Genomic DNA, 12,500 nt, shown 5'->3' with positions numbered 1-12,500 from the left:
GTAATTTCCATTTTATATGCACTACATTTAATATCGCTGCAGGGAATTAAGCAGCAATCATTTGAAAATATTGAAGGAAATTAATTTCTAAATCAAATTTATCCTGAAATTCTTGGAGAGACAAGAACTTTCCATCTTCATTAAGCAAATCTTGCACCAAAAAGATTCCTTTTCAAACCATGTTTTCCATGGATAGTATTAGTATTTGGTAATCTTTCAAAATACTCAGGCACTAGATCGTTCACTGTTTTGAACATAAGGGTTTTCATTTGTTTGGAATGTCTGCCATGGAGGCTCGTCCAGTTTAGGTCCGAAAGAATGTAAGAGAATCGTACATCCCAGGCAGCACCAGCTATTATGCGAGCAGCTCTGTTTTGTAATTTTTCGAGTTTATTACTTAAGCCAGTACCAAGGCCACCCCAGGCAGCAGTAGAATAATGAAGATATGGTAAAATGAGAGATTTGTAGATTGTTATGAGCACTGGTTGGGGGCATAGTACGTGGCTTAGTCTTCTTAGAGCTGCAAGCACTTTTGAAACCTTTCGGTTAACCTCAGAGATATGGGGACCCCAAGGTAGCGTTTCATCCACCTGTATACCAAGACATATATAAGAGTCAACTTGTCGTATTGGATGGGCATCAAGGCAAATAGCTGATCGAGTTACTAGGTCGTAGAAGATTTTGTGCCGAGTCCCAATGAACAAGCATTTAGTTTTGACAACATTAAGACTTAATAGGCGATTAGAATCGAGCCATTGTTTAAGGTTACCAAAGTCATGTGTCAGAGATGACACATGAACTCATCAGGTTCTTTGATGCGTAAATAAGGTTAGTATCATCAGCATACATTCTTACATTAGATAAAAGGTTACAGTTAGGCAAGTCGTTGATGTATAATAAGAATAATAAGGGTCCAAGTATTGAGCCCTAGGGGACCCCACACAGTATGTACTGTAGTTAATTTCAGAATGGATAGTGTCCAAAACAGTCAGTTCATATAATGACTCCAAAAGTTTTTAGCAATTATGAGTATGTCCATAAAAGTGATAAAAATTGTTAATAGATGTATAATTAGTTAGAAAATAAAGAATGTACACGTATGTACTATGTATGTACAATGTACTTTGTGGCTATTCCAAAAACAGACATTTAATCTACAAACATTCATTGGATAAAACGATTGAGAAAGTTATTCTCATCTTAGTTTGGCATTGCCCTTATTCTCATCTTAGTTTGGCATTGCCCTTAATTTGGCATTGCCTATAGTTTTCCGTGCAAACATCCTTGCTAGTAGTCATATTAATTGATAGTTTACATTATACATACTTATTCGACAAAGTTTAATGGGTTTTCTTGTGTTTTAGTTTCCTGGCAAGATAATCACTGGCTCAACTGTTGATCCACTTTGTACACTTCCCAGAGGAAACAAGGTTGATCCCTCAGTAAGTAAAACACATTTTTATCCTGTAAGGTGGAACTCCCACATATCAAATAATTATTGTCATGAAAACTAATCAAATTATCTTTCACATGAGGGCTTGCAGGAAAGCTAATCATCAAACTGAGGTTGGTCTTACTACCTACATAACAAAGATCTGGATGCTTCTGGATTATGCCAACCCCATTTGGGCATTTGGGGTGGTTTTCCTGAATACCTGTCTTTGAGTTACAAAGAGCACAAGATCGCTGCCTGAGAATTCTTGAACTTTTCAAGGACTCCACTGAACCACTGGTACAAAAAAGAGATGCTATTACTGAGAACAAGACAGAGCTTATGCTGAAGAGTAAACACTTCAACCACCAGCAGACTTCTGAACGAGCACACAACTACAGTATAAGAAACAAGAACCAATGCCAAGTACCTTTATCCAGAACATCAGACATCAGAACTCCTAAAATTAGAGCCTTAAAACTGCAGAAATCACAATCCTTGTCATTTATTTAAATAGGAACATTCCAATATTATTAGTTGTTACTGTTCATGTCTATGGTGTTCAATAAAGTTATTATTATAAATATTATTATTGGTGTTATTATTATTATTATTATTGTTAGTTTGGATTATTCCAGGGGGCCTCTATGTCTGCACTGTTGTTTGTTCTTGCGAGAATCCCTGTCACTATGCTGTTGAAAGCAGAGAACACTGGGTACAAGCTTAGGAATGATCAGAGGTTGATCAGTGTTTGAATTGTGTGAGAGGGGAAGAACTTGGTGTGGTGCAGAGGGATTATTGGTTGAGGCATGATCGGTTGGTATTGAGGGTGTACTGGCAGCTTTGTCAGAAGTATGGTGTAAAGTGTGCTAATGTGTTGTATAACAAAGTTCCAGGTGATATGAGGGTGACGGATAATGGGAATATGGCATTATGGTGGGATAGGAGTGTCGAGACAACACAGAAAATTGAATGTTATCGTTCAGATGATTCACTTTTAATGTTAGTTGTAGTAGCTAGAAGTCATGTTGAGATCGACTGTAACACAGCCCACATACAATCTGATAGCTGGGAGGCAGGGTTAGTGACCAACGTGTCAGCCGTCTATGTGAAACTAGTCCTGAGAAGGACTGTTTAATATTCAAACAAAATTCTCAGGCCATTTTATCCAGCCTTACTTTACGTTTTAGTAGTTGTTTTTGAAGCTTTAAATGACTTTTAATTTAACTGATTAAAGGTAAGCCAAAGTGGTCAAGCTGTTAGGGTGTTGGGAATTGAACCCAGTTAGTTCAGTAGTGGGCCCACACAAGGACAGCTGCTCTACCGACTGAGCTACATGTACAAGGTCAGACGGGAGCAGAGTTTTTCTCTGTCCTTGTGTGGGCCCATTTCCATTAGTAGGGCTAATGCTCTAATGGTTCATATGGGGTACAAAACTAGCACTTCTCATTACACTCTAATCAGTTAAGTCTGTTGAAATAGAAAGTGCTACACGGCCAACGTTTGTAAAAACATAACCCTTCCTTGTACTTGTAAATGTTCATTGCCATGAATTTAACATCTTCATTTCCCACTGCTCCCGTCTGGCCTTGTAGCTCAGTCAGTAGAGCAGTGGCGATCTAACCAGAAGATCGGGGTTCAGTTCCCACCTTTGTCAGAGTTTTTTCCTGTCATTATGTGGGCCCATTTCCATTAGTAGGGCTAATGCTCACATGGTTCATATGGGGTACAAAACTAGCACTTCTCATAATTACACTCTCAGGAGATAAGTCTGTTAGGTTGTTGAATTAGCATGCAATTGTGCGGAGGTCAAATCCTGCTTTGACCACTGGCTAGATGTGGTGGTCTCTAAAAGTTCAAATCCACTAATATGTTTTTTTCGCTGGTTGCCTTTTACCAGTTAGGGTTTTTGCACTGTGTTATAATTGATTCAAACAATTTAGTTTGTTTCTTGTTGTGATTGGTGCATTTTAGTTTGTTCACATAAGGATAAGGAACTTGATGTAAATTAGGCACATAGTTTTTAAATTTACTGTACAGTTACTTATTTTTACACAATTTGGTCACTTGAGTTGAAGCTCACAGCATTTCTTTTCTTGCTCAAAGCTTATTTATCCATTGACTGACTGCTTTTATAAAACTGCTTGTGCCTCAACAACGATTAAAACTGTGTTCCCTAAATTTAATACAGTGTTTAGTAAATTCAGAATGCTGTTTAATTAAAGTTGAGCACTTCTTGATTTCCTTTGGCACCTTTTCTAGCTCTGCGTGTTAGCCAGTTTTAATTTATCAAGGATATCCAACACCTAAAGCCATCAAACATAAAACTTAAGTATCAAAGAGGTTAACAATAAATTTCTCCTTTTTGCAGCATACACCTCCCCCAATCACACAAGGCGATGCAGAGAAGGGAATCTTGAGTTTAATAGAACGTGGCCTCATACCTGTAAGTTCTAAGACTACAATGGATGCCTTTAAAGCATCTATTCCACTTTAAACCAGTGCATGATTGTAAATGAAATGCCAATGGTAGCCAATTCAGTTTGTAAGCAACAATGAAAATGTTGCTTGAACCCTGAAACCATTCAGTGTTTGGTGGACTCTAGTTGACTTCTGCCTGTTCATGAGTTAATTGTGCACACTATTCATTAGTTCCATGCTGATGTTTAAATCACTTTTCTTGGTGATTGCAAATTGCTAGTTGCATCATCATTGTTCTTATCTCCTACCAATTCAGGGAAAGTTATATCATTGCTAAGCTGGCTAACTTAAGGACGGTGCCTACTAATTAAAGATATTTTTGCCCCGATGTGTGATTATGCAGGAACTGTAGATCTTAACAAGTGTAAAAAAGAAAATTGGGGGTAACCACGCATTTTTCAAAGATAATACATGAATAATATTTGTAAAAAGCTTTAAAATACAAAGCAATGTATGGCGTTCTTTCTCAAATTGAAGCTTAATTATCTCTGAAAAATGCATGGTTACCCCCAATTTTCTTTTTGGATACCAAGAGTACTTACTAAGATCTACCTTCTCCGGATAGCTTTAAACGGCGCAAAAAAATCCCTGTATTAGTAAGCATCACCGATAGGAACTCTGAGTGCCTGGAGATGCACAGAACGTCTGCGCAATAACAATAGTAGGCACCATCCTTAATTGGCCAAACCAGAAGGAGTAAGTTTTGTAAACCCCTCATTATCTGTCCTTTGTTTTTCAGCCTTCAGCAGAACTCACATTACATCCACCACCCATAAACCATCTCCAGGCTCCTGTAGGTTGAACGTTTTTTCTCAGTTTTATGAACTTGTTTTCTTGAAGGGTATGACGTTTTAAGATAGGGAAAAAATGGTCTTGTACTCTTTTCTTTGTCTCAGCTCCATAAAGCAGAGAAGCAGTTTTCAAGAATTACTGCCCCTCCTCCAAATGATGTTGTTGGAGGTATGTTAACTTGATAGCTTATTTGGCTGGGTAAAAAGTTGTTGGAAGTGCTGTAAATAGAGCACTGGTAATGAATGCATCAAACTAAGTTATATTTATTTGGTGCACATGTAGATTATTGTTTTATTTTTCATTATTCAGGGTTTTTATTCATTGTGCTTTATTAAAAACTCTGTTGTCACAGGACAGATTGACATCAATGACTAATGTAAGTTAAATTCTCATTTCTCTCCTTGCAGTTGGTGGCTACAACCTATCAGTTGTTAAGGTGCGTTTGTTTGTGTGTTTAAAGAAGCTCAATTTGTCCCTACCAGTGGCGAGAAAACCTACTTACATTTAATATACTGTTCTGTTTTTATTAGAAAAGGTCGTGAATTCCTCTTGCTTAGAACATTACCAGTTTAAGGAAAAAGAAAGCCACAAAACAATTTCCTCATCACAGTAATGACAATTGCTGTGCATGCTTGTTCTAGTCTCCTACAACTTTCCATTTTTTCAAATTGTTAACAAGAGCCAGTGTGTACTCTTTCCCAAGGAAATCCCACAAGAAAGAGTGTTGGCAGTTTCCTTCTAAACTGTAATCTGTAATGATCAACTGACAGCTGTTAAATAAGGGCTTCCAATAGCACATCCTATTTTTTTCACTTGACAGATGGATCCTTCACGAATTCAGGTTGTGCAGAAGTCAGTACATCCAGACAAGAAAAGAACAGTTAAATCAGCAGATGAGCAACAGATTTTTCTAAACAAGGAGGTGAAATAAGTTGGGTGACAAAAGGTGGTTAGAACTACATGTATTGCATGGTTTTGTTAACATCCACAAAGCATAGTCCAGTGGTCAGGTATGGTTTTTAATGATGCAACATCTTTTGAAAGCCATCCTATGTCACCCACCGCAGATTCTGTGTAAAAGGGGTCTGTTTCTTTGTAAGAGTTTAAGCTATTTAAATCAGCTTCTTTTTTTGCAACAAATATATTTTTTCAACAAAAAGAGCACTACTTAACAATTGTTTACATCATTTATACCACTTTACTTACATTTATTTAATGGCGATAAGGAACTGCGGCTACGTACAAACTACTTACAATACGATACTTACACTACTTACGGAGCAGGACTTACGCTGCTTTCGGACAAACAACAGCAACTAATGAGTGAAAACGAAATACATGTAATAACAGCCTGATACAATTTAGATACAAGAAAGAAAAGTGGCATAATAACAGGAACTCAACTGTGAGTTAAGAAAGATAAGGAGACAGTACCCATTTTTTTTTTTCTAAAGAAGTCTGCAATTACACAAGAAAAGCTTTCCTATTATTATAAAATAGTTCATTCAGCAATATACGTAAAGGGTCAGTTGTTTCTGTGATAATTCCAACAAGCACATTTTGCAGGGAAAGGCGGATCCTTTTACTCGAAATAATGCAGAAGTAAATTTCAAAATCGTTCCAGAACTGCTTAGTGGAAGAGCAGATGGTTTATTGATTGAGGCTGACCTTTGCAGAAACTACATAGATCATTTGTTCGAAAGCCCAAATTACATAATTTGGTGTTTGTATAAAGAATTGAGTTAACAACTTTGTATTGAAAAGCTTTAACATATGATTCAATAGTGAAAGAATGAAGTAACTGGAAAATTTGTCTCAATTGGCCATTAGAAAGATTAAAAATAAGCGATTTAAGGAAGTTGTTCTTTTTCCGTGATAAGTAGCGCATAGAGTTTTTTTGACTTCTTTGTAGTTACTTCAATATATTGTCATCAATTACGAACCAGTTGGAGGATTTATTGATGGAAGTTAATCATTATCTCTTAAAGGTGATGGAATAGAGCGACATAGACCAGCCTACTGTAAAATATTTAAAAATTTTGAATTGTTTCCAGGATTTTTCTGAGGTTAAAAATATCCCTTAAAACCAACGTTTCGACTAGTTTTACTGGTCTTCTTCTGGTTGTTAAAAATGTTATCAATATGGCGGACCGTTTTTGGTTGTTCAGCTTGGTGACCGCACATGACGTATCGTGATCATTACATGACGTGTAAATGATATCAAAATGCGCTGGAAATGCAGTCTGAGGCCTGTCCAGTACTTTTACTTTTGCAATAACTCACTGTCTTCTACAGTCTTTTTCACAATCAAAGAAGGAGTGTAGGATTGGCTTCCATGTTTCAACATGGTCAACATGGAGAAAATTTCTCGAAGGGGTTGAGTCACTATAACAGAAACATCGCGAAATGAGAGTCCTTAACAATTTTGACCATGTTGAACCATGGAAACCGCCATATTGATAACATTTTTAAATAACCTGAAGAAGACCAGTAAAACTGGTCGAAACATCGGTTTTAAAGGATATTTTAACCTTGGAAAATCATGGAAACAATTCAAGTTATTTTTTGTAGAGATGAGAGGTGAAAGTTTCAGGAATGTAAAATACTTTTTGAATTGATTTTTTCGAGAGGCGATTATAGGCATCTGCAACATTTAAATTAAACAAAAGATTTTGGGTGAATACAATTCCAGCTTCATAACATAGTTTTTTGTAATGGCCAGGCTTATTGTCTATTCTAATTTCACAGTTATTCCAAATAATATCCGTCCAATCCTTTTCTATGGCGAAAGTTCGACTACCAAGACGAGTTCGTAATAAAATTGAGAAGGAATTGTATAATCAAATATGTTGTAATTGCAAGCCAAAAACGAAGCAAGTCTTAACGATTTGACCATGCAATTTCAAGATCAATCATTTTTAAACTTCTTTCCTGACATATTCGTTTATCGCTGACACTCTTTTCACTTTATCTGTGCTTTTCCACAAAAATTTAAACAATAGCTAATTCAGTTATTTTATCAGTTCCTTTGGTGTCGATAGCACTGAATAAACGTAGGGAAACATAGGGATATGAAAATATTTGATTATTTTCACCCTTCCTTAAATTGATAGAGGACCAGATATTAATTAGTTTTTTAACTGAATCCAAACACTCGATAAAATTCTTTTCTTAAATTTACCCTTAAAGCTTATACCAAAGGGTCGCTTAAATTATTTGATGTCAACCAGTAGTCCATCCGACAAAAACATACTTCGCGATTTTTAACTCCATGTGAAGCTTATTGTGTCCGGATGTTTGATTCTCAAAATATTCACTAGGTCTAATTTACTTTGAAAGCTATTAATACAAGAGGTGACTACATGTAGCTTCCTTTTAGTAAATATTCTACGTTTTTTATAGAATAGCGGGTTAACTGGACAATTTAAGTCTCCTCCCAAAATAATATTATCTTCAGAATCTAGCTTAATTTTCGTTTGTCAAGTTTGAGAGTAAATTATCAAACGAGATGCTTCTGTAAAGCATACACTGGGTTGCCTGTGGTACGTGCTACAGAAAATCAGAAGGCACTGAATTGTGTGGTATTGAAATACAGCATTCCAGTCTCTGAAGAATAACAAATAAAAGAGAAGCGAGAAACATTGGCTTCTGGGCTGACATGTTGATAATTTTCAAGTTCCCTCACAACTTCTTTTCACCACAAGTGTGCCCTCTGAGCATCTGACAGCTTTGTAATACTAAACTTCACTGAAGTCAAGCCCTGTTTCGCGGGGTTAGTGTTAGGATGGGAGACCAAAACAATAAACCCCTCATAAAAAACAGAAACATCTGACCGAAAATACTATTAACGCTAACAAATGCGAACTCAGCAAGGTACAGATTCTGTTAGCTTGCTTTATGCAAAACAAATATTGATGAAAAAGCAAATAACTATTGATACACAGTTTTCAGAAAGAGCAGAAGGAAGTTTCCCGGACAGTCGATCGAGAATAAAATATTTACGACATGAAAACAACATTTATTTTGAACCGTGAATATAGAATATAAAAAGTTACCATCAGCGACAAACATTTTGGGAGATTTTTGCTACTTTCAAGTAAATTGCAAAATCGAAAGTGACATGGCCAGAATTCAGCGGGCGCCGTGATTAAGTTACCGCGGCATGTTTACTCGCCAAACAGTGAAGCATCTGTGTCAAATGATGGCAAGATACCGGGTTTTTGTAAGTTTCTTTTTCTGTCAAGTGTTATAAAGTTTGACAATGAAATGAGCGAAGTCAAAACAAAGATCACAATCGCCCAACTCTTGTTTATGCAAAGTCAAAATTTACTCTCCAAGACGCGTACGACGTTATTTATCACCAGGTAATTCCATCATTTTGGAAATAGCAGCTACTTTATTATTCATCTGCGTCACAAGTTTTCACTGATTTTGGGGCTCATTTTGTTGAAACTCAAAGCACGCTTCCAACAGGCCTGTGAACCCTTCCTGCTTACAGAGCAATACTAAAAAACTTTTCCCATATCACATTTCAACCTTAAGCTCGAAAATTCAATACACAACATGATATTATAATTCACAAAGGCAGAAAATACCACAGAATCCTTTTCCAGCAAAAATTTCATTGAAACAAACAACATATTTGCTCTTAGAGGCGAAAACCTCTTCCTATTTCATTGCGTGCGTGAAGACAAGAAACTCAATTGTGTCAAATTACCATGTACTTCAGGTAAATACTGCTCACTTTGATTTCGTCTCGACGGGCGATAGATTGTTGTCGAAGTCCAGTACTCGTCGCTTTTGAGATTCATGCCTAGTTTATCCAACTGACTTTCCATTCTTGAGCTCCATAAGGGTATATTTTGTTTAAGGATCCACTAAAACGCCATTCGCGTTGCATGACTTTCGACGCCATTGCAGGCTAAGTTAATGATTCTAGCCATTGCAGGCTAAGTTAATGATTCTACTGTGTCCACCAGAGAAATCTACGCAGTTCCACTACCCTCTCCATCCTAAGAAAATACGCGGAGACGGCTCTATACACAAAGACACCACTTACCAGGGGAATGACGGGCAAGACTTTTACCGACGGAAAAAAAAATAAAAGAAAAAAAAGAAAAACGCAGACCTCGACTGGGTTTGCCCATAGGCAACCCAGTAAAAACATCACCAAGCCCTTGTCTTTGGTGAAGCCCTAATGTAGGGCCTCAGTGGATCTAAGATCTTATGAAAGATGGTGCAGCAACCCCATTTTTTATCAAAATTGCAATACCATGTGAGTTAGAACTACCGTGGCAGGTTAAAAACTGACTGATCGCATGAATCACGAAGGGATAAGTGTGATATCGGTTTTTCCAGTGAAATATACTGTCGAATTCACCAGTAAGGCAATTAATTTTTTTTCTTGAATCGTAAGAGTTTTAAAAGAAAACAAGCAAATCCTCAGCAAGCGAACGGAAAAGAAAAGAAGCCATTTCAGAGTCGACTGTCAAAAGCCAGCGAATAGGAATCACGCTAAAAATTAGAAATCACAGACGTACTATAGCTTGTGATGTGGCAGATCGTCTTTTGTCGGTTCAAGGTCAAACAAAGAGTTTTATTGATTTACTTTATTTATTCCACTTTATCTCTTAAAACGAGATCATTTACATTTTGATGTATTTCATTGAAACACGCCAGCTTGGCTTAGAACCAGAATCGGCTAGAAAGGACAAACTTCAATCAAGATCTCCAAAAAATTACCTACTCTAAACAAACTTTGGCGCGTGCGGAGCTCCACTAAAAATTAACACCCAAAAAATAACCCTTCTTATATCGGTACCCATACTGGTAAATCTCTACAGGGAAACCTTCAAGAGAAATTGACTAGGTTTCTTTCCTGTAGTGACGGTATTCACAAATACTCTAGGGAGTCACCTTAAATGCATCATCGCAAAAAGCCCGAAAGGATCCTATGGAAAATAATAACTTCCTCCGAAAACAAATAGGTGGATCATATAGCTTTCAAGAAAAAAAAATCATTTCCCTTTTAGGGTCCTGTTCCTCAGAGCACTCCTCTTACCCCGGGTTCAAAATTTGTACGTCCCTAGTGATACGTCAGGTGAAGATGAAGAAGTTTTGTTGAGAGTAGACTAAAAGAAGCCCTCTCTAGACACTCTAAACACCTATTTGGCAGCAAGAGACATAAGACCAGTAAGATCACAGCTGCAAACCCCATGGGAGAAGGCGAGTGCATGAAGGAAACGCTACTACACGCGCAAAGCAGGTCAGGCCACTGTCTCTATACTTCATGACATAAGCCCTCAGGAATCACAGTCTTTGTTCAGCGAGGTGGCCTCCTCAGGCGTGTTACGGCAACAGTTCATCTCAAGTGAGGAGGCTTCGCCAGAAAGCAACGTAGATGAGACGCTCATGGCAGGTCTTTCCGAGTGCTATGGTGTTGCCAGAAACTGGGCAACACGGTGACAAACTATCGATAATGGCAGACAAAGTACGTTACAAGACTCTCCTTAAATACGTACTAGATCTGACAAAATACCGCTACACGGAAGCCAAACATCTGTGCTTGACACATGGCAGAGGAATGCCAGTACCTCATGAAAGAGCGCCAAGACGGGATGTTTCGCCCTCGCAGATCGAACATTTCATAATGTTTACAAAATGAGCCCACATATCGTGCAAGATCTGCCATTTGGCCAGCGCTCTATTGTACTCAGTGACAAAACGACAATAAAGGTCCCAAATGTTATCAGAACTCTAATCCCTGAGAGAGTGGTACAGCAGTACACAGCATATTGTGATGAGTGTAACTTCAGAGCGTTGAGCTGTAGCGCATTGTTACGAGTACCGGTATTATCCGTCTGCTCAGCATCTTCAAGGAAATCTCTTCAAGGCCTTGACTACATAAGCTCGTCGGGTGCTCAGGCATTTGACAACCAAGCAGAAGTAGCTGAGAAACTTGGGGACGCAGGAAAAGGGATGCACTGGGTCAAGGATATGCTGAATCGCCTACGTTAAAAGCTACCTTAAAAGTGATTACAGGGTAAGTTTTCTCATTGATCATTTAGATCGCACTAGGGAGAAACCGCTGTAAACGGAGATGCTATCACGAGCAGTGGTTTACATTTATACGCTGCTTCAAAAGCTTAACTTATATCCACCCCAAGTTCTCAAAAATTAGAGGTTCCTGTTAACTAAAATGTGTTGCTGGTGAAGCATGGAAATGTTTTATCATACTTTTCTGGCATATAGAAACTTGTAGCTTTGAATCAATGAAAAAAAAAACAAAAAAAGTGAATTAACAAATACATCGTGGAGGTTGCTGTTGAAGCATTCGTGGGTGTTGTTCTATCCATTGATTTAATTGATTTAAGAATAGAGCATGTATAAGTTCATTTTCGGTTTTTTAATCTTTAAACAGTAAGAGAACTGAGAAGTCCTGTTTTCAATTGCAGGTGCATGTTTGTGAGGGTTCAATTGTGGCAGATCATTGCAGGTTGTTTGCATTGAGTGATTGCATAGATCCTGCATTTTGTGATGACTGCAAACACAGCCACAACGACTGTTGTGATCGCTGCGAGTTGTTAGCATCAACAATGGATGAAATAGACAACACACTCGTTAAAAATGAAAGCAATTTATCAGATGACGATTGTGAAGAAATGCGTTTCTTAGTAAAACAGGCAAAAGCTCAAATAGTGTTGTGGAAGGCACATATTTTACGCTCAATCCACCAAGATTTAGCAAAGATTGACTTGCTGGAATCACTAAACGATTCCTCTGTCCTTGTCACCCA

The 12,500-nt window shown here is 37.7% G+C and overlaps 1 protein-coding gene across 1 annotated transcript in view; it reads left to right on the top strand.

Moving 5' to 3' along the window:
• Window positions 1–12,500, top strand: part of LOC138039004 (IQ domain-containing protein H-like) — a 182,280-nt gene that overhangs the window by 34,333 nt on the left and 135,447 nt on the right. Inside the window, exons 6-11 of the mRNA XM_068885137.1 lie at window positions 1,365–1,442; window positions 3,804–3,878; window positions 4,653–4,706; window positions 4,810–4,873; window positions 5,113–5,141; window positions 5,526–5,627. Of these exons, the coding sequence (XP_068741238.1) occupies window positions 1,365–1,442; window positions 3,804–3,878; window positions 4,653–4,706; window positions 4,810–4,873; window positions 5,113–5,141; window positions 5,526–5,627 (402 nt within the window). The remainder of the gene's footprint in view (window positions 1–1,364; window positions 1,443–3,803; window positions 3,879–4,652; window positions 4,707–4,809; window positions 4,874–5,112; window positions 5,142–5,525; window positions 5,628–12,500) is intronic.

Source organism: Montipora capricornis, chromosome 2 (genome assembly GCF_036669925.1).
Source record: "Montipora capricornis isolate CH-2021 chromosome 2, ASM3666992v2, whole genome shotgun sequence".
In the NCBI taxonomy this organism is placed as follows: domain Eukaryota; kingdom Metazoa; phylum Cnidaria; class Anthozoa; order Scleractinia; family Acroporidae; genus Montipora; species Montipora capricornis.
This window is presented reverse-complemented; position numbering and strand designations above follow the sequence as displayed.